At 37.7% G+C, this 22926-nt stretch overlaps 2 protein-coding genes across 3 annotated transcripts; one reads left to right on the top strand and one right to left on the bottom strand.

Moving 5' to 3' along the window:
* Positions 1-216: 216 nt before the first annotated feature.
* LOC139948646 (reticulophagy regulator 3-like) lies at positions 217-16998 on the top strand. Of its 2 annotated transcripts, XM_071946856.1 has the most exons (8): positions 217-507; positions 1816-1922; positions 2452-2479; positions 3148-3274; positions 11711-11795; positions 12360-12491; positions 12754-12975; positions 14462-16998. In XM_071946856.1, exons 1-8 carry the CDS (start codon positions 281-283, stop codon positions 15145-15147), a joined length of 1614 nt encoding a protein of 537 aa, XP_071802957.1. In that variant the 5' UTR covers positions 217-280; the 3' UTR covers positions 15148-16998. The 2 variants fall into 2 exon arrangements, with proteins under 2 accessions (XP_071802957.1, XP_071802959.1); XM_071946858.1 differs by lacking the exon at positions 2452-2479 and having other exon boundaries at positions 371-507.
* Positions 16999-17151: 153 nt separating this feature from the next.
* On the bottom strand, positions 17152-21658 carry LOC139948647 (large ribosomal subunit protein eL43). The gene is made up of 4 exons (XM_071946859.1): positions 21574-21658; positions 20125-20253; positions 17659-17741; positions 17152-17457 (listed from the first exon to the last, which is right to left on the bottom strand). Exons 1-4 carry the CDS (start codon positions 21631-21633, stop codon positions 17394-17396), a joined length of 336 nt encoding a protein of 111 aa, XP_071802960.1. The 5' UTR covers positions 21634-21658; the 3' UTR covers positions 17152-17393.
* Positions 21659-22926: the final 1268 nt, after the last annotated feature.

Here is a 22926-nt window from a genome sequence, read left to right as displayed (position 1 = left end):
GTTGGCTGTTCTATTTTAATATTAGGGGGAATCTAACGCTAGTATTTTTTTCATATAATGGCACAAATCCAATAAGTAAAAATCATTCATGTATAAAGCCTATTTTTAAGAGTGAAAAAAAAATTATATTTAAGATTTAAATTTCGAATAAAACATGACCAATGAAACGATACTGTTCTATTGTGAAAGTTAGGCTACTTACCTGTTTTTCTCATAGTATAACCACAATTCCCTAAACAAAATAATACATGACGCAAAATCATAACATTACGTATTTACAATGGACGAAGAATTGGAGGAGAAAGCTAAAACTACCGTCAAAAAAGACATTTCGGAGAGTGAAATGAAGGCATTTGAGCGAGAAACGGAGGTCAGATTACGAGAGAAGAAGTTGAGGGAGTTTCTTAGTCCCTTTGAGAGCTTTATTATGTCAGTGCAGAGTCTTCTTGTGTGGGAGAAACCCGTCCGAAGCGCAGTGATGGTTCTCTGTGTCAATGGTTTGTTATGGTGAGCTTAGTTTTTAGTTAGTAGTTGGACGTTTATTTTGTTAGTGGAAAATATACTGCACTAGCCCACTAGGCTTGTTGAAGAAAGGGATAACCCCAGTACACTCCTAATCCTGTATTTTATCACTAGGTTCATTCCGCTATCGTAGGCACTCAATTTTTGTTTTAATGAATAATGTGCTGTCAGTGTTATTATGTCAGTTCAAACAAACCATCATGGAGGTAGAAAACAAACAATTAACAAGTGAGCAAATCGGTGTTGATTAAGGCTATACATTAAAGTCATCATTGTCATAAGTAACAACTGGGGGATTTGTTTAAAATTGCAAATTTCGACCTGCAATTGCCATGTGCAACTGCTTTACTTCCACTCAATACTCTATTCCTAAACTAGTCTTAGTAAGTTGTGTGGAATTTCCTCATTTGGGATTTTCCTCTAGTTTAATAAACCGATCCATTAAAGCTCCGCCCCATTGCATATTGCGCGGCAGAGTTGTGCAGAAAGGCAGTGGAGAGCCCCAAGTGTTCTTGCTCACACGTGCCTCGTGGGCGGAGCCTACTACTGGATCGGTCTATTGCTTCATGCTCCAACATGTATGTATTGTAAATGTAATATAACCCATTATTTTAAACTGACATTTCCTTGTCATCTTCTCTTTACACAGACTGTGACCCAAGGCCTACTCCTTCCTAGAACTAAGATAGTTCTAGTAGGAGTACCCAAGGCCTATGGTTACCCTTGGCGTACTATTACATTAGTATAAGGGGAGATCCTAAAGCAGAATATTTTGAAAATCATAAATTCACTTGTATTTCCACCAAAGGAAGGCTGAGAAGAATGAATTAAACTATCCTTCAAAATCACCAGGCATACTTTTGGTTTATTTTAATTGTTGCTTAGAAGTAAAAACTATGATGCATCCCTTTTCCCCCGCATAGAATTTTTAACATGGGAGAGAGAGTGTGACAAAAGTTTCACACATAGTGTCAAAATTGCGCCACACTAACATTTTTTATTATTTATGTTGTGATTACTTTTTACACATCCAATAGCACATTTAGCGCGATTAATATCATAATGCAGAGGAAACAAGAAGAAATGTTATGTTTTAGACGGGGGAGAAAAAAACCTGGTTAAACAAGTGCAGTCAGGTTGGGTCCCAAAACCAAATTCACATGCAAGGCTCCGGCAGTCTGAGGTGGGGTTCGAACCGGGGTCCACAGAGGTCAAAGACTGGGAAACAACTGTACCAACCTGACCTCAATGCAGTGTAAGGATTTTGCTATTTTTTCCTTATATCATAAATAGGATGGCTGTTGCAACGAATTACAGGATAATCTTTGTGGCAGCTGTCTCAGGTATCGTCTTTGTTTCCATGGAGACCATTTGTACTCGAGTTTGGCCAGAAATAAGAGGTAAATTAGGAAGTGTAGCTTATTTGAGTATTGCTAGTTTTTGCTGATACATCTCATTAGTTAGCAGTGTTGCAGGCCTGTTCATCATTGTAAAATCTTTTAAAGTCAGAACAGACAAAACTTAAATTGAACAATAGATTGTCAAGATTAACTTTTTGAAATTGTTGGTGGTTGGCCTTCATGTATTCTTTATGCATGCACTGGCTGCCCGCTCTGAATTCATGTACCGTTGAACGACAAACTACACAGATACGTGTACTGGCACGGTACTAGGTATTTGATATACAGTACTTGATACCGAGGTTGAAAACCTTGAAAACCATGCTTCGACCCCACGGTATCAAGGATTGTTATGGACCGTGCCAGTACATAGACTGTGTATCTATGCAGTTAGTCGTCCAACGCTACATGGTGAATTCAGAGCGGGCCCATGCTTGCGTAAAGAGCCTTGTGGACAAGGCTATTCATGTATGTCATTTAAATGCAATGAGTTAATCTGTTTGACTCTCTCATTATTTATTTCCTGTAGTCCAAAAGCCAGACGAAGACGAAGAGGGGTAAGTCTGTAACAGTAATAAAGCAATTTTTTGTCCATCCAACAATCTCAAGATTCAGTCGCAATAAATTTTAAAGCCAATATACACTTTCAGTATAGAAAAGAAGACAAAAAATTCACAGATTTACAAATAACTTACAGGGTTTACAGAAGGTAATGGTGAAAGAAAGACTTGAAATATTATTCCATGAAATGCTTTACTTTTTGAGAAATGATTAAAACAATGTCAATTCTCGATAGCGAGTATTACAGATTTTTTTTAAAGACATGTCATGACACGGCGAAACGTGCGGAAACAAGAGTGGGTTTTCCCATTATTTTCTCCCGACTCCGACGACCGATTGGGCCTAAATTTTCACGGGTTTGTTATTTTATATATATAAGTTGTGATACACGAAGTGTGGGACTTGGACAATACTGTTTACCGAAAGTGTACAATGGCTTTAAAGGGAAAAGGAAAGTTGGATTGTCGAATGAAAATAGAGATTGAATAAGGTACAATTTTTATGTTAAAACGTGCAACAGCTAGTTTAGGTTTCCCTTTATACCCGAAAAGTAGCCTTTGTGCACATGCGCCATCAATAGCCGCCAGTGAGAATACTAGCCTTGACAGTTACCAAATTTGTCCAGTGCCTTCGATGGACTCTCAGTTTTTTTATCTCTCATCAGTTGGACACCTGTTCATCCCCATCTACAAAGTCTTCCAGAGTTGTGTGAGCATATAGCCAAGCTGTGGGTTACCCTAGACAGGCTGAATGTCAAACTATGGGGATTCCGCCAGGATTATCCCTCTAAGGTATTTAGTTTTAATCCTTTGCAACTTTCAAACACATGGAGTCATTTTGTACAGAATTGGTTTTCTAAAAGGAAACATTGATTTCAATTGGTGCAAGATATGTGAACAGATTTCCTATGGTACATGTACGAGTAGGATTCTACTCTACTCTACTCACTATATAACTGGTACTCTTCACATCGCTGTGTTAAATCAATGCAAAAATAACTGAGTACCAGCATACACCATACCATACACATACACACATACATAATGTACATTACATGTACACTGCATGCTCATGTCCCTCTCGTCCGCCGTCGTCGCAAGCGTCGTCCACAGCTAGTTTTGACGCGGATTTGGTGATTTATGATGCCGATCCGAAACATTGATGGACATCTTTTCTCGGTAAGAAGTTGATTTTGTGCACGGTGGTCTTAACTGGTCACTCTCAAATTGTTAAATGATCAACGTCAATTATTTTATATCAGATACTTAATTAATTAAGACTTCCATTATCAAATAACATGTCATGTTCCAATTATATCATGTTCATCCATGGAGGTATAATTCTACCTCCATGGTTCATCCTACTAATAATAGTATCCTAGCCCCATATAATAATGAATAGGCTAGTTGGCCTTAGCTTTCGATCCAATCCGGACCTTCTTCAGAGGCATAAAACAAGTACAAACAAATACATATCCATTTATAGAAAAAGAGAGGGGGAAAGGGATTAAGGAAAGGATCCAGATGTTCTGAGAAGAACAGGTGGGAAGTGCGAAAAGACCCATATAATAATAATGATAATAAAATATCAATCAATATACTGTCATACATGCCATAAACATGGCCCAACCCAGTGGATTGTACCGATTTATTGGGCTAGGTCATCCCTTATTTTTATTCTTATTCTTTATTTGGCCATTAAACAATAACAATATACAAACAGACAGTATGTAAAATAAATAATATAAAAACAAAAGTAAATACAAAGCAAGACAAAAAGTACGGCACAGGAAATTACAAAACAACCCTAATGTGATGGCCAGCCCCCCAATTTCACGAAACTCATCGCAAGTAGCGGCGCATCGCAGGGTTTGCGATGCGTCGCAGACCTAAGACACGTCGCGGCTGCGACGAGTTCCACAATACATTTCACCAAACACGTCGTAAGCGCAACGAGTCGCAATACAAACTATTTCCATTCTTAATAAAAACAACCTTTTGGACGAGGATGAACTGCTAAAGTTATGCGGCTGTTTTATGTTATTTACAGCTTGGTCATGAAACAGTCGTGTATTATAGTTCATTCAAGTAGGCAGTTTCAGTGAAATTAAATGCAGGTGATTTTTTTCTCTGACAAGATGTGGTCTGTTAAGGTGTATTATATGGAGTAAAAATCAATTTAATATTTTGAAATCTATTGTTTGGTTGAAGAGATATAACGTTTTTAATGAGCGTGGATCGTCCAAAAAATGTACCTGTGTTCAAGTTCAATTTGTTATGTTTTTCTTCATATCGACCACAGCCAAGTTTAACGCACAGCCTATGGCAAAAGAGGGCGCACTATATGACAAGCTCCCTCTGGGGAGGTTTGCAGACTGTGCGATGTACATGTACACGTGCGTATTTAGGACAACTTTGCAAGAAATGGTTAAACAAAAACAAATCAAATGACACCAAATTTTCACAAGTTAATCTTAAAAGTATGGGAATTAGCACTGACAAAGTTGCATTCAATTTTGATAATTATCTCAGGAAGAAATCTTGATTAAAAAAACGGAAAACGCTGACAAAAATAGGATTTCGTGGTAAAAGCTATGCGACTAGATGTACCATGTGCGGAGTTTTATTGGCTACACGATGATGTAATCGTTATCTCATTTTGTGTAAACATATGCTCCCTCATCGTAAAAAACCATCTTCGGGCTTCTTCGGCTCTTTCCGAAGATTTCCGAAATCCGTTGTCCACGGGGTTCAAAGGTGACGTCATGCACAAACGAATGGGCGCTACACGCGAGGCCAAGAATCCGGTTTCTGTCGTTGCTCTCTATTTTTTACAATATCTCCAAAACTATTTATCTGATTTCAAAACTTTTTGAAATGTAAGCACGAGGAGAGAATGCTCCTGCCTGCTGTCAAGTCTCATAGTTGTGAGTTGTACAAAATGTGAGTTATGATTTAATACATTTCGTTCTTTTTTTTCGGGGCTGTGTGTGTGTGTGTTTTGGTACACGTGAAATCAACTTGATGAAACTGCCTAATTCAAGATGGCAGACAGTCAACCATTTCGGACCAGCGTTTAGGTTTGGGTTGTTTTGGTTGGTTTATACTTATTAATTGGTTGAGTTGTTTAAGTTTGTGTGTACTTTGTTATGCCTGTGTTTGTTTTCTTTTACCCGTCCTTTTTTTTTTGGGGGGGGGGAAGGTAAATTTCCATTTGTTGTCTTGTGTCTTCCCGATTGGTTCACGGAAGTTACATGTGGTAATTGTTATGTCCTTTCATGCATTTTGTGCGTAAACAAATGAAACATAGCATTCTACCGTCGACCCTATGGGTAGTCGTAACTTACAACGTGTTCTTCCCCGTTGTCAAGGAACTTACGATGTATCCAATGCACCATAACTTTGATGAAATGGATTTCATACGCAGCGCAACTTACGACGTGTAACCGGTCGCAACTTGCACTTGCGACGCGTCGCAGCGCTTCGTGAAATCAGGGGCAGGATCAACAAAAGTATAATTAAACACTCTGTAGCTCGAACACCTGTTAATCCACTCATATAGGGAGGCAAACTCACTATATTATATACTCTCTTTGGAAAAATAAAAACAATTAAAAGTAAATATAAATAATCTGTATACACAAAGCACAACTTGAAACAACAAAACCAAAAACAAACACCAGAAATTAGACAAGCAAATAAATAAATAAATAAATAACCAAATTGTTAATCAAAACAATGTAAACAAAAAGTAACAATAAGTAAATGAATAAATAGTTGGAAAGGTACATGTAACAAGAAATATAGCAACAAATAAATCAAAATATGGATGGATAAACAAAAAAATAGGTCAATAAATAAACAGACAAATTGATAAAATAACAACGCAAGCAACGAAAAGTTAATCAAACTAACTCCTTTTCCAACATACATACCTTTACATCAATAAAAGGATGATTAAATATGAATAAAGCAATCAAAACAACCGATCAATTAATAAACAAATAATCAATAAATCAGAAATTAGATAAGCAAATAAATATTTAAATTAATAAATAACAAAAATTTTGATATTTTATTTCTGAGTTACATGCACTCATCCGTCTATCTATCCACTCATTCATTCATTCACCCATTTTTTCCCTTTATTATATCCAACTGCAGGTATAAATGTAGAAATCAACCTTCAAGCAGTACTGGACTACCATGAAATAATGCAACTACTCCTCCGCCCCACTAGCCTTTTGTCAAGGCCTTCGTGGCTTAGACACTAGTTTGGTAGAGCCGTGATTCGAAGCGCCTGGAAGGGGATATTTGCAGGCTGGTCAAACCTTCCAGTCATTTTGAATGCGGATCTATGAAGCAATGAAGGCTACAGTCCCCCTGGTGGTACACGAGAGTATCAGACCAGTTGTCAGTAAAAGTTCTCATGCACACTGCATAGTCTCTACAGATTTTAAATATTGTGGGACAGAAACCTCATTTCATATTTGGGGAAAACAACAAAAGTATACAAAAATCACATACCCATGTCAAAATGTTACTTTTGACATGAATACTACAAAATACAGTATGTTCAAGTTGCAGTTAATGTTAAAAAATGTTTATTTTGTACTTATGTAAAACGCGTTTAAAAAACTCAATCATATTATGCGCCTTGAACACCCAGCAGGGTGGATATGTGCGCATTTTAAGTCTTATTATTACTATTATTATTATTATTTAAAGGCAGTGCACACTATTGGATAATTACTCAAAATAATGATTAGCATAAAACCTTTCTTGGTGGCGAGTAATGGGGAGAGGTTGATAGTATAAAACAAGGTGAGAAACGGCTTCCTCTGATGTGCCTTAGTTTTTGAGAAAAAAAGGTTTGTTATTTTATGCATATGTTGAGATACACCAACTGTGAAGGCTAGTCTTTGACAATTACCAATAGTCTCCACTGCCTTTAAATAATGATAGTCCATTATACTATAATGTATGTTACATGAAACAGTTTCCTAGCTACTACTAGACCATTTTTATATTATTTGGATGTTGATATCAATGACCAAATGTCATGGTTGAAAATAATAATAATAAAGCATGCAAAAACATTCAATGTAACTTTTAAAGGCACTGGACACCTTTGGTAACCAGTCTTCTCACTTGGTGTATGTCAACATAATGCACACAAAACAAACCTGTGAAAATTTGATTCATTCGGTCGTTGAAGTTGCGAGAGTATATTGGAGGATAAAACACCCTTGTTGCTCAAGTTATGTGCTTTCAGATGCAAAATTCGAGCTTGAATTCAATCAAATATTTGAGTGAGAAATTTTTGTCCTTCTCACAAACTACGTTATTTCAGAGGGAGCCATTTCTCACAATGTTTTATACTATCAACAGCTCACCGTAACCTGTTACCAAGTTAATTACCAATAGTGTTCAGTGCCTTTAATATGGGAATAAAAGGGTAGCGACAGGTTGTTACGTGTGATCGGCTTGGGCGAGGGTCTTGAGCGCATGGCAATGACCCTGCAAGGTTTAAACGGACATTTAAGAATGAGTCACTACTTTTTTATTCCGAATCATGAATGCCCTTTTGTTAAAAAACATTACAAAAATACAATTACAGACACTTTGACCGTTTAAAATTTGAGTTTTGAAATATTGTTGTTTAAAATGTTCAATACATTTTCACACAAAAACGGTTTTTGGGATACATAACTTTGAGTGAGCAATGAATGCTCACCCATAATAGGACCTTGGTCAGACAATTTTCTCACAAGAAAAAGGTTTAAGTTCAAAACAATTTTAAAGTTGGAAGCACTTTCTATTATTATGACAGGTTTCTGTTAAATGAATATACTGTAGCTATATATATTGATGTGACCAGAGCGCTAACACCCCATTATACACGCATTAAAGTTTTGAAGCCGTGTCGGCGCATCAAATGTTCATGTACAAACGAATACAAAAAAGCTTGATATTTTGTACGGCAATTGTACGGCTATTTGCATGATAGTGCATTTGTTATTTTCTATGTGTCATCGAACCAAAACGTGCAGCAAATGTAAACGCACAATCTGCTGATGAGCGTCCAAACTGCGAGCGTCATTTGCGTCATGTTTAAAAGGCATGTTTACTATTTTAAGTTTTTGTAGCGCAGACAGACGCTAATGGGCAGTTGCGTACGAAAGCGCACACGCCGAATTAAAAAAAAAAAAGTCAATGTGAATTAAAATCTTGTCATAGTCATGCAACACATCAAACATGTCTGTGCCCAGGGTGGCTTCAAAACACAGAGCAAGTTAGCGCTATATACATGTAAATGTAGATTATTATTATTATTATTATTATTCAGTATGTATAGCTCTATGGTTAAACGCGACCTTTATATTTGTTTTTTATGTGATTATTTGACATTAATATGTGGAACTCAGTTGTGTAATTGCGATGGATTTTTTTAATAAACCTGTTTTATACTAAATTGAATTAATTTTGTCAACTTTATTTTGCATTGCATTGATTAAGGTTCTTCCTCTTTAATGCTTTATTCTGGCCCTATGCTTTAGCACTGTGTAGGATTCTGTCCCTATGCTTTAGCATTGAGTAGGATTCTGGCCCTATGCTTAATCATTGAGTAGGATTCTGGCCCTATGCTTTAGCATTGAGTAGGATTCTGTCCCTATGCTTTAGCATTGAGTAGGATTCTGGCCCTATGCTTTAGCATTGAGTAGGATTCTGGCCCTATGCTATAGCATTGAGTAGGATTCTGGCCCTATGCTTTAGCATTGAGTAGGATTCTGGCCCTATGCTTTAGCATTGAGTAGGATTCTGGCCCTATGCTATAGCATTGAGTAGGATTCTGGCCCTATGCTTTAGCACTGAGTAGGATTCTGGCCCTATGCTTTAGCACTGTGTAGGATTCTGGCCCTATGCTTTAGCATTGAGTAGGATTCTGGCCCTATGCTTTAGCATTGAGTAGGATTCTGGCCCTATGCTTTAGCACTGTGTAGGATTCTGGCCCTATGCTTTAGCATTGAGTAGGATTCTGGCCCTATGCTATAGCATTGAGTAGGATTCTGGCCCTATGCTTTAGCATTGAGTAGGATTCTGGCCCTATGCTATAGCATTGAGTAGGATTCTGGCCCTATGCTTTAGCATTGAGTAGGATTCTGGCCCTATGCTTTAGCATTGAGTAGGATTCTGGCCCTATGCTTTAGCATTGAGTAGGATTCTGGCCCTATGCTTTAGCACTCTGTAGGATTCTGTCCCTATGCTTTAGCATTGAGTAGGATTCTGGCCCTATGCTTTAGCATTGAGTAGGATTCTGGCCCTATGCTTTAGCATTGAGTAGGATTCTGGCCCTATGCTTTAGCATTGAGTAGGATTCTGGCCCTATGCTTTAGCATTGAGTAGGATTCTGGCCGTATGCTTTAGCACTCTGTAGGATTCTGTCCCTATGCTTTAGCATTGAGTAGGATTCTGGCCCTATGCTTTAGCATTGAGTAGGATTCTGGCCCTATGCTTTAGCATTGAGTAGGATTCTGGCCCTATGCTTTAGCACTGTGTAGGATTCTGGCCCTATGCTTTAGCATTGAGTAGGATTCTGGCCCTATGCTATAGCATTGAGTAGGATTCTGGCCCTATGCTTTAGCATTGAGTAGGATTCTGGCCCTATGCTTTAGCATTGAGTAGGATTCTGGCCCTATGCTTTAGCATTGAGTAGGATTCTGGCCCTATGCTTTAGCACTCTGTAGGATTCTGTCCCTATGCTTTAGCATTGAGTAGGATTCTGGCCCTATGCTTTAGCATTGAGTAGGATTCTGGCCCTATGCTTTAGCATTGAGTAGGATTCTGGCCCTATGCTTTAGCATTGAGTAGGATTCTGGCCCTATGCTTTAGCATTGAGTAGGATTCTGGCCGTATGCTTTAGCACTCTGTAGGATTCTGTCCCTATGCTTTAGCATTGAGTAGGATTCTGGCCCTATGCTATAGAGTAGGATTCTGGCCCTATGCTTTAGCACTGAGTAGGATTCTGGCCCTATGCTTTAGCACTGTGTAGGATTCTGGCCCTATGCTTTAGCATTGAGTAGGATTCTGGCCCTATGCTTTAGCATTGAGTAGGATTCTGGCCCTATGCTTTAGCATTGAGTAGGATTCTGGCCCTATGCTTTAGCATTGAGTAGGATTCTGGCCCTATGCTTTAGCATTGAGTAGGATTCTGGCCCTATGCTTTAGCACTGTGTAGGATTCTGGCCCTATGCTTTAGCATTGAGTAGGATTCTGGCCCTATGCTTTAGCACTGTGTAGGATTCTGTCCCTATGCTTCAGCACTGTGTAGGATTATTCCTCTATGTTTCAGCATTGTGTAGGATTCTTCCCCTATGCTTTAGCACTGTGTAGATTCTGGTCCTATTGCTTTAACATTGTGTAGGATTCTGTCCCTATGCTTTAGCATGGAGTAGCATTCTCTGACACTTTCGTCATAAAAAATCATGCTATTCAATTCTGCAAACACATTATAATGATCCATGATTAAAAAGGCAGAGGGCGCCCTACCTAGCCCTCCGTTGGTTTTAGCAATCACTGGTTTTGTACAGTACTATATGGAGTAGAGCAGAAAGCACAGAGGTCAATGAGTAGTGTAGAATCCTACTTCGCCTGTGTGGTAAAATTTTTGTTAACATATCTTGCAGGGTATAATTGATTTATATTTTGTTTGAAGTCATCATTTCAATACACATCATTTGAAGAAAAATATTATGCTGAAAATGCTCTCCTCAATAAGTTCAGCAAACATTATTTTGATGGAAGTTTGTTCTTCAAATTTTTTTAATTTTTTTTTTTTTTAGTTTAAATTTGTTCATATAAATGTTGATAAATCAAGAAAGAGAAAATTGGTCCAATTTCAATTGGGGCCTAGGGAAATTTGCATGGAAATTGTTCATCTAGAGGATACTCATCAATTTGATGTTATTTATATTATAGAGTCATGTAAATAATACAGTCATGATGTCTTTCTAGAGTCCACTAATCTTTGAATACTACAACTCACACACAAGTTTGTATACACCTGCAACAGTGGAACTCCTCCCATTGTCCCTCTTTTGTTAATACTAACTTTTTTGCAACAGAGCTCCCATTGGTTTTGTACACGTTTTCCAATTGTGGACTTAAATGTGTATTTGTCTTGCGAATTTACTTTTACTTTTTGTAAACCAAATTTTTCCCCTACAGTTTTGCTTGTACGTGTGTGGTTTATGTTTAACACTAGCAGCCATCGGCCATCAGATCTCAGGAACTCTTATATCATTCATCATGGGTAAGTCTCTATCCTTACAGCTAGCTCACCAATACAAACAGGATGTTGTAGCTCTATTGGTACATTACTACAGTGGTTCCACATTTACACTTAAAGTGTGGACTGAAAAACCAAATAGAACTTAACCCAAAACAAAACTGATAGTTTGAATCTCAAATAAATTTGAGTACAAATTTTCACAGGCTTGTTATTTAATGCATTTGTTGGGATACACCGAGTGAGAATACTGGTCTTTGACAATTACCAAACGTGTAATTCTGGGGTCGATTTCACAAAGAGTTTGGACTAGTCCTACCTTAGGACTAGTCCTAGGAGATATCATAGGAAATGTAAGGCTAGTCCTAAGTTAAGACAAACTCGTCCTAAGTCGAGATAAGACTAGTTTTAACTCTTTGTGAAATCCACCCAGTGCCTCATCACCATTAGATCAAAACTCAGCTAGAGGTATTTCATTATGTAAAACTACCATTATTTTGAGGATGTGATTATCCAATTCTTGATTAACCTAACAGTTGTTGACATTGTTTTTGTAACCACTTTTCATTTCCTTTATGTTTGTTATAGTTACTGGTCTTTTGCTGTGGCCAGCTTTAGAATATCACAACATCAGTGGTCGTCTTTACCAGCGTATAGAACCTATACTACAGCAGTTGGATCACAGCATTGACAGCCCACGTAGGGAGAAAAAGCTCAGATGTAAGCACATTTTCCAAGTACATGTACATGAATTCATTCTCTCCAGAGTGTTGCACACTTTCTCTGCTCACTTAACCTAAGAGTTAGTCCATATGATACAAGTTAATTTTGTCAGCGGTGAATGTTTTGAAAGAGTTGAGCACATGTCAACTGATGTGAATTATTTGATGCAAATAATTTATGTGACGTAAAATTGCATTCGCATGAACGGGGCTTTATTGGTAGGTTGACATTAATTTCCTGATTGTTTTGTTCCTTCCAGCCCAACAGAGATCAGCAAGAGCTAGGGCTAATTCCAGCGATAACATCGATAGCAGTAGTGATAGTGACTTGGATGAATTCTGTCCCTCACCAGGCCCATCAGTAGATGCTGCATTAGCCCATGCTGCTACTGCAGGCAGATACACACCTAGATCATCTGGGATATTCAGTGGTCTCTCTAACATGTCGAAAGGCATGTCACTGGATTTAAACACGGATGATGGTAAGGCTTTAAGGCTAAAATAAATAATGTTTTGGGGTGAACAAAGCAAACTTGACTGGATCAGGACTTGAACAAACCTCCAGATTAAAGTACCAGCGCTCTACCAACTGAGCTATCCAGGCCTATGTTGGTTAGCTAACCAAAAAGCATCCATGATGCGCATGGGGTGACCTCTCATTCATAAAACGGTTGTGGATGGGTTGTGGTTTGTGTAATATGATCCCATTGTGGTCTGCAGTTCGGCGGCAAGGCGCACAAGGCTCCCACACAGGGGTGGTAATTGATACATTGTGTTACTTCTGAAGTGTCTGTGGGAGACCGCCTGGGCCTAAAGTGTTTGATGTTATTTTTTTCAATTGGGGAATCTTGGGGTTGGTTCTTGGACTTTATATATTTTTTTAAACAGCCCGTTGTGGTTGCAAGACGTCTCAATTAGGGAAGACATCGTGATACTTCATCAAAACCACGATATGCCGATAATTCGATTAACAAAAAATCAAGACGATATGGTAAGCGTTTAAGAAATGGTATCACGATTTTCGATTATATCAAGATATCGCCCAAGCTTACTGTTAAGTAGCCAGGGAGCATGTCCAAATTTATGATACAACCTGGGAAGCAGCAGCCAGGGGATCGTATTAAGGGGATGCGACTTTATTTTTAAAGTACCAATCTGAGCTTGAACTTTTAGATTGTCTACCGTTATATATTTTAGGGGTTGAACAAAGAATTGACTAGAGTGGGATTCGAACCAACGACCTCTGGGTTAAGGTGCCGGCGCTCTACCAACTGAGCTATCTAGCCCTATATTGGCGGTGTCCCTATTTTGTCAATATCTTTGTTCGGGGGTGCCAGTCAGAAGCCATACAACCGTTAACTGCCGTGTAGCCAGGGATCACACCCAAATTACGATACAACCTGGGAAGCGGCAGCCAGGGGATCACCTTAAGGGGATGCAACTTTTTGTTTCAGATATCAATATAAACCACAAGGGAAACTGACTGGGTAAATTTTGAAATGATTTTTGGGGTTGAACAAAGAATTGACTAGAGTGGGATTCGAACCAACGACCTCCGGATTAACGTGCCGGCGCGCTACCAACTGAGCTATCTAGCCCTATATTGGCGGTGTCCCTATTTTGTCAATATCTTTGTTTGGGGGTGCCAGTCAGAAGCCATACAACCGTTAACTGCCGTGTAGCCAGGGATCACACCCAATATCTGATACAACCTGGGAAGCGGCAGCCAGGGGATCACCTTAAGGGGATGCGACTTTTTGTTTCAGATATCAATAGTCAATTCTTTGTTCAACCCCAAAAATCATTTCAAAATTTACCCAGTCAGTTTCCCTTGTGGTTTATATTGTTATATATTTTAGATACAACAAAATACTGGAATGTAAGAGGCTCTAACACTGTCTGAAATCTATGTATTGGATTCCAGTTTGACTTTGACTAAACATGAAAAATTTACTCTGAAACTTACAGAATTTACGGACACTGAGCCTGCAAGCTACATGGGTGGTCTTTCACAAGTGCCGTCCTTTGACAACACAGCCTTTGATCAGAGTGCTGATGAACTTGAAATAGATCTACCTTATGATAATGAACCACCAGCTCCTTCAAAATCAAGTGTAGAAGAGGAGAACATAACACCAGAGTCCTCCGACTCCATCAAGTTTGATCCCACGCATTTCCGAGAGTCCAGTGAAAATGATAACGAGGAGCTCCTGGTGGGTGATTTAGAGTTCCCTGATGTTGAAGGCAGCTCTAGTGGACAGAGTCTAGAGGCAGACAAGCCATCCCCTGTGTCTCTTCCACCTGCAGCTGCCATGCTCCTTTCTCATACAGTCAAGTCTCTAATGACAGACGCCCTGACCAAGCTTCAAGAGTTTGGGTCTCAGGATGAAGTCTCGTCAGCTTCAGAACCATCTCAAGAGTCACAACAGCAGCAAAGACAAGCATCTCATTACGCCTCAGGTACCGAGTCAGCTAAACGACCAAAACTTGTCACTATGGATTCTGATAGTGCCGAGTTTGAAATGTTGGACAGGGAAGAATTGGAAGAAGGGAAGGTGTCCGGGGAGGAGAAAAAAGATGAAGGAAAGACTAGAAGTAAAAGTGGTTATGGTATTGGCTTTCTTACATCTTGGCTCAGTGGTAAAAAGGAATAAAGATCCTGTTTTTATTTTGTATTTATCTGAATATCACTTGGCATTTTGAAGTCAGCTTTGATAATTTAGATAACTTGAGCAATAATGATTTCACTTGTACTGGTTTTTAAGATTGTTAATGAATCCGCCTGTGAAATCTCTTTCATGCAGAAAGAATCCCTCAACCCCCCCCCCACACAAAAAAAATGAAAACAAAATGCTAATAATTATAATAGAAAAAATTATATGTACAGTATACATGTATAGATGAAACAATATGGTACATCAGTAGCATCGAAAACAAATATACTTTGGAATTGCTACCCCAAACTCAATTGACAGGAATGTACATACAGGTAATATGTTATCCCAGTGAGTTGAACAACTAGTATTGACCAATTATTCATCATTATATCATAAGTTGCCATTATGCGCTTCAAACCAACAAATCATGTATTGACACTCTCATTGTACATTTTATAAAGATTAATTATCTGATCTGATGAACTTGTAATACTATAGGTTGAGGTATTTTCAAACTTGATATTACTGTAAATTTGAATTAGAGGTAATTTTACAAGAATGGCGTTGCTTGTTTAACACATATTTTATTTTGTACAAATTGTTTTATTATTTTTATTTATGATTAGAAGAAAAAATCCTATGTTTTATATTATTATACTTCAATGTTTGGACTAACTGATGTATTTATGAAACTGTTTTTAAAAAGTATCAAATGAAATCACTCCAAAGTGCTGCCAAAAAAGTTGTTCGCTGGTTCAGGGAAATTTTTTGTGACAAAAATTTTTAAGCGGTTTTGGTATTTAAAACTTGTTTAACTCCTTTCTCAAAAACTACAGCACCTCAGCAAGTAATATTTTAAGCGAAGCTTTCTATCATTATAATGTTCAAACCGTGTATGTTTTTGATGTGAAAATTGTGTTTTGTGTTACAAAAAGTACCCCAACCCTTTTAAACCTGATCTAAGCTTGTCATGAAATCAGCCCCAGTTCTGGGGTCATTGCAAGGGTCGTTATAAGTTTTGCCAATTCAAAATCAATTGAAACCAAATCAGAGATAAAATCTTAGAATTATAGAATCCAGAAAGTTGGCTGCTCTATATTCCGCCAACCCTATGTTTAAAAAAACCCTGAAGATTTACATGCTACGGGGCGTTGGAATATAGTTATGTCGGAGTAACCGTCCAGAATTATTGTCCGATATATTACTGTTTTAGATGAAGCGTTACACACCTTTAATCTCATTCCTAACCATCTCACATTCAATGAGACTCTTTCCCTTATAGACAAGTCATGTAGTTTTGTACTTCTGAAGGCAAGCACATGCATGTTGTTTAAAGATTAGTTTAACTAACTTTGTTTTTTACTAACCAAGATAACCTTATTTGGAAACAAGTTATTACTTTTGAGGCAATTTGAAGATTGACTCGCCTGAAACGTTGGTTATTATCTAAATATGATATTAGAAGCTGATATAAGCGTTGAAATATTTATGTTGCGTTACATTTTGTGCATCTGTGAATTTGTTGTCTACAAATACATGTAGTTGGTCCTGGTTGAGTATCACGATTATATCAGGCCATTTTCAAGTTTGAATAATGTCTGGTACAACGACTTGCTTAGTCACAATGTACCGCTTACATTATTTGAATTCCTGAGACCAATTTTTGAATTTTTCAGAGACAGATTGGCAGCCATGTCAAATGGTTCTGGCAAGCATTCTGCACAGCAACCTCCAGATGAGCTAACCTTGGTACCAATCACATCCATTCAGAATTGTGTATGGGTGTTCAAATGTCTCTCGTAAAACCTTGACCCTGATCAGGTGACATAGCAACTGTCTCGATAGTCTGAGGAATTCAAATTTAAGTGCTAAATTGTCCTCCTCCTTTTCCCCCACATTAGCGCTGCCTGTCAAGCAGCTTCTTTTTGGAGTAGTTGCCATTCTATGCCCCTACCTTTGAGTAACACAGACAAACACAAGAAGAAACAATTGACACCTATGTTTCGCTTCCCTCAAGATCAAACTGTTGATTTATTTCTTACAAATTTACAACCAACTGATTTTTGCTGAACTTGACAATGAGTCTGGTTGACCCTAAGGGTTGCGCTGTGAACCACGTACAAATGGTTGGCCAGGCAGAGGTTGTTGAACAACATGATGGTAGATCATCGGCTGTGAATCCCACATGAAGACTTCGTTGAGAATAATCCAGTTTATAAGTCCAATAATATTGATAACAAAGTTTATGTTTCCTTCATTTCCCTGAGGCGACGGACAGCGCTTCGGACTGTTGCTGCAGCAGTTGTGCTGTAGATCAAATAAATAATAACATATCATAAATATTAATTAATCTCAATCCAATACACTACAGAAATCCACACAGTCCCTGCATGTAACTGGTCTTTTGTCAAAGCTCTCCACTCGACAATGAACAATTTCATCCAGCAATCTGGCTATGATTGAACAAATTTACTTTTGGCCTACAATATGGTAGTGAAGTATGCTTACCTGTAGGCCCATGCTCCACCAGCAACTACTTTCCTGCAAGCTTTACAGTGCCAGATACCAACACACTTTCTCTTCATGGCATCCTATCAAGTAAATCATATAATAAAACAAATATTATTTACCAAACAGAGTGTTCTACAGATTAAAAGAAATGAGAAATGCGTTCATTTGGTAAAATAATAACATTAAAATAGCTCCAAACAAGAGGCAGAAATAACCAGGACATTACAAGATTTCTTAAAATATAAACCACATAAAAGGACCAGCCAATAATTAAAACCACACGCCACGAAATTTAAAAAGTAACGAAAAAAGCGCTAATATAACATTACTTAAAGGGAAGATACACAATTGGTAATTACTCAAAACAAATATTAACTTAAAAACTGACTTGGTAATGAGCATTGATAGTATAAAACATTGTGGGAAAGGAATCCCTCTGAAGTGGCGTAGTTTTTGAGAAAGGGGTAATTTCTCACTAGCTAGAAGTCTTTTTATTCCTATCTGAAAGCACACAAATTTGTCCAACAAGTATGTTTTTTTTTTCATCATTTTCTCGCAATTTCGATGACCGATTGAACCCAAATTTTCACAGGCTTGTTATTTTATGGTTATGATAGGATACACCAAGTGAGAACACTGGTATTTGACAATTACCAAGCGTGTACCTGCCATTTAAGTTATGTTAGAACAATACACTTTGTTATGACAACTGAAACCATCAGCTTGGTTGAACGCCTGCAAATAATTATTTGAATAATTTGGCATTGAACAAAGTAAAACTGAATAGAGCAGTATTAGACCTAACAACCTCCAGATAAACGTGGCGGGTGCTCTAGTATCTGTGCTATCTAGCCCTATATAGTGGTCTCCCTACTTTCAGGCCTGATACTTCGTTGCCCCTTGCCATTGCCTTGGTGCCCTTGAAATGCTCCAGTAGAAATTTACAATTTCCTCATAGGGTGCCCTATGGCAAAGAAAAAATGCCTTGGTGCCCTTGCCCTTTCAAAAACGAAGCAAACAGCCCTGTACTTTGCTAATCTTTGGCTTCTGACTGTCACCCACGTTCCTTGTACAAATATACTGAGAAAATACAAAGACCTAGATAGGGCTACCAGCTAGAGAGCTCAGTTGGTAGAGCAGCGACATGTTAATCCGAGGGTCATTGGTTCAATGTCTTTTTTGTCTTTGCTCAACTGTAGATCCATAACAAACATCAGTAGATTTGTTAAAGGAACACGTTGCCTTGGATCGGACGAGTTGGTCTATAAAAAGCGTCTGAAACCGTTTGTTATGATATGTATATGGTTGGAAAGATGTTTTAAAAGTAGAATATAATGATCCACACAAGTATCACTCAAAATTGCACGGTTTTCCTTTTACGTCGCAAACTATCACGGTCGGCCATTTATGGGAGTCAAATCTTTGACTCCCATAAATGGCGGTAGAAAGAAAACCACGCAATTTCGAGACATATTTATGTAGATCATTGTATTCTACTTTTACAACATCTTTCTACTCATATGCATTTTATAACATACGGTTACAGAACGCATTTCAAAGACCAACTCGACCGATCCAAGGCGACGTGTTCCTTTAAGAATCTACAGTCAAGTGTACAAACTAAAGTAATAGTTCAACTTGAAATATACTGTCTTTCCAAAAATAACAAGATGTAAAAAACTCAGCAAAATACATGTTATATTTCAAAGTAAAATTTGTGTTTCCAGTTGAACAATTTACTTAATGCCATTGGACCCTTTCGGTAAACAGTATTGTCCAAGGCCCACACTTCGTGTATCACAACTTCTATATCAAGTAACAAACCTGTGAAAATTTGGGCTTAATCGGTCATCCGAGTCGGGAGAAAATAACGGGAAAACCCACCCTTGTATCCATGCGTTTCGCCATGTCATGACATGTGTTTAAAATAAATCTGTAATTCTCGATAACGAGAATTGATATTGTTTTACTGTTTTCTCAAAAAGTAAAGCATTTCATGGAATAATATTTCAAGAGAAGTATTTCACCACTACCTTCTGTAAACCCTGTAAGTTATTTGTAAATCTGTGAACTTTTTGTTTTTGTTCTGTACCGAAAGGGTCCAATGGCTTTAAGTATTATAAACATTGTACAAGCACTATACAATATGCTTATAAATTTTGCAAAAAAGTCATGCATGTGACCAAACGTCGTCTGACAAAGTACAAAGATTTGGGGAAATAGTCCCAAGTTGGCGAATAGACTCTAAAATGTAGATTTGTGATTACAATTTCTTGCTTTGGGCTTGTACATTCAATCCACGAATCCTCACTTTCTTGTCCATTCTCCTTAACCGAGTTAGATTTTATTCAGACTTAAACGAACTCATCTAGCAAGACCTAAATGTAGCTCTAGACCTACATGTAGTTCTGGACCTATGTTTTCCTTAAACGACAACAGCAGTCAGTAAAAGATCTATCTTACCTTGCCGCAGAAGACACAGGTGTATTTCTTGTGCTGTGAGATCTCAATCTTCTTCACCATTTTACGTAGGGAGGCACCATAGCGTGTGCCATATTTCCCCACGATACCAACCTTCTTTGTACGCTTGGCCTATGTAAACAAGAATGCACAAAACAAAAATAGTTATAATTTCACATTTTCAGAAGTACAACATGATATTTGTTTGTCAGCTCTTGCAAATTAGTCTGCAAGTTGCAACTTTTTGCGGGAGGAATTTCGGGATGAAAGTTAAAGCTTTATTGAATTGTACAGGCAGACACACCGCCTTAATTAAATTTAACTTTTAAATTTGTATCCGTAGAACCATGGAGGTAGAACGGTACAATGTATGATATTCACTTGACACTGTGAGTGTGTACCTAACTCTGTGCTTTCAAAGTCCTGCAGAATTAAACCCATCTGCCCATAAATTTCATAAGGTTTATTGCCAATAGCAAAATATCAAAAGAGGGCGCTGTTGAACCCACACAAAGATATAGGCGATACGTGCGCGAGTCGTGCGCAACATACATCGCATAGCAAACTGCCCTATATGCCTTCCCACAAAGCAATGCAGTTCTGAATCGCGATAAACCTTATCCATGGATGGTATTGCATTACTATTTCTGTTTCGCCCGCTATCGTCCCCTGCAACGGGAGACGATAGCGGACAAAACTGGAATAGTTTGAGTAGATTGAGAGTGTGCATTCTGTCTGTGTATGTTACTCCCTCGTCCCTCTATCTATGATTATGAAGCTCGCTTAGCCTTAGTTAGCTGAAGCATACATATATTTACTACACTAGCTCAGCTGCGGCTTCAGCCTCAGCCAATGTGCTTACCAAATAATTATAGTGCTGCTAACCGTAAACACACAAAAGGTAAAACATTCCGATGCTTACTGTGCGAAATGATATAAGAATGACATAAAAATGCAAATCCATAATTTATTGAATCATTTATCCATACCAGTACCAGTAACCACCTACTTTTTCAGTCGTTATCACTAACCCAACTTACAATTAATGACTTATAATAAATCTTCGTTCGGTGTTTATTTTTTGTCAGTATAGTATAGTATCTACAGACAGGTGACAAAAGTGGTGGCAGGAAAACGAAATCTTTCCGAAGTTAAACGTAACATTTAGAGGGCTAAGGTTTGTTTCCTTTCTTCGTTGTTAAAGGTATCCCAAAAAGAAATACAGTGAGTGCGGATTTCACCAGCTCTACGGAAGGCCGGGACCCGGGTGACATAGCGTTAGCGTTCTTTTGAATGTCTCCGTTTGTCATTAAGAAAATTATAAAATATAAAAATAAAGACAGGATATTATTATTTGCACTTTCAAGATGAATGGAACCCCTTTTCAAGCGCATTTTGTATTTTAATTTGCTAGATTTCAATGGATTTAATTTAACCTTCTCATTCACTAACCATTTTTAATAACGAACCAAGATGGCAGAGAACGAAAAGGACGATGGGTAATAAGGTCATAGGTCGAATGTTGGAACGACGATCCCTATAAGAAAAATGGAGTATTCTGTGCTGTTGAAAAAAACATCATTTACTACTTTATAACTATATAAGGATCAATATACTAGATTTTTTTATGAATTATTCAATATCCACAGATTATGTTTCAAACTAAGATTATATTCGTACTCATTTTGGCTTTTAAATTTATGATAAAATGGGTCTATATATTTAAAGAAGGGGTGTTAAAACGAGATTCTTCGTGATGCGTGTGTGGGTACATCGTACACCGGCCCAAAGACTAGAGCTATGTGTCTGCTCTGTGTGTGTACTGTGCGGATCCGGTTATGTCCCAACTGTAGTTAGGCTGTCCCATATGGCGTGTCAAACGTTGCATTATTCGATAATGTACAATATATGTGCGATGTTTCTCATATATATGCGATAATTGTCACATATGTGCGATATTCATTTGATGTATGCAATAAATGTAATATATATGCAATAAATGTAATATATATGCAATAAATGTAATATATATGCAATAAATGTAATATATATGCAATAAATTGTAATATATGTGCGATAAATTGTAATATATGTGCGATAAATTGTAATATATGTGCGATAAATTGTAATATATGTGCGATAAATTGTAATATATGTGCGATAAATTGTAATATATGTGCGATAAATTGTAATATATGTGCGATAAATTGTAATATATGTGCGATAAATTGTAATATACGTGCGATAAATTGTAATATACGTGCGATAAATTGTAATATATGTGCAATAATTTGCAATATATGTGCGATAATTTGCAATATATATGCGATAATTTTTAATATATGTTTGATAATTTTGTAGTATATTGTATGCGATCATTTGTATGCGATGTTTTGTGACGGTATACATATGCGATAATTTAATATACATGTGCGATGTTCGTTCTTATATATGTGCGAAAACGGAATTGTGGGATATAGTATGGCTTCCTGTCCACTTGGTCCCCGTATCCGTAATGTTTTAGATCGGGCCAGACTATACTCTGGACGGTATAGTATGGTTCCTATGGTTCAATGAGATTGGCGTAGGGTTTATAGTGATGGTCAGGGTACGAGACTCGAGCAGCGTATTTCCGAAATAGCCAGCCAGCCGCGTATTCGGATAATAGAACACATACAGTACAGGGAGGTGACAAAATGTTGCATTTTGCTCAAATCTGAAGGTGAAGATCTGTTTTACTCGAACGAATTCTGCAATATTAGCATAATTTAGAATTTTTAATTGATAATATGTCAATTTCATAGC

Source organism: Asterias amurensis, chromosome 16, assembly GCF_032118995.1.
Source record: "Asterias amurensis chromosome 16, ASM3211899v1".
NCBI lineage: Eukaryota > Metazoa > Echinodermata > Asteroidea > Forcipulatida > Asteriidae > Asterias > Asterias amurensis.
The sequence above is the reverse complement of the archived record's forward strand: the minus strand, read 5'-3'. Positions and strand labels throughout refer to the sequence as shown.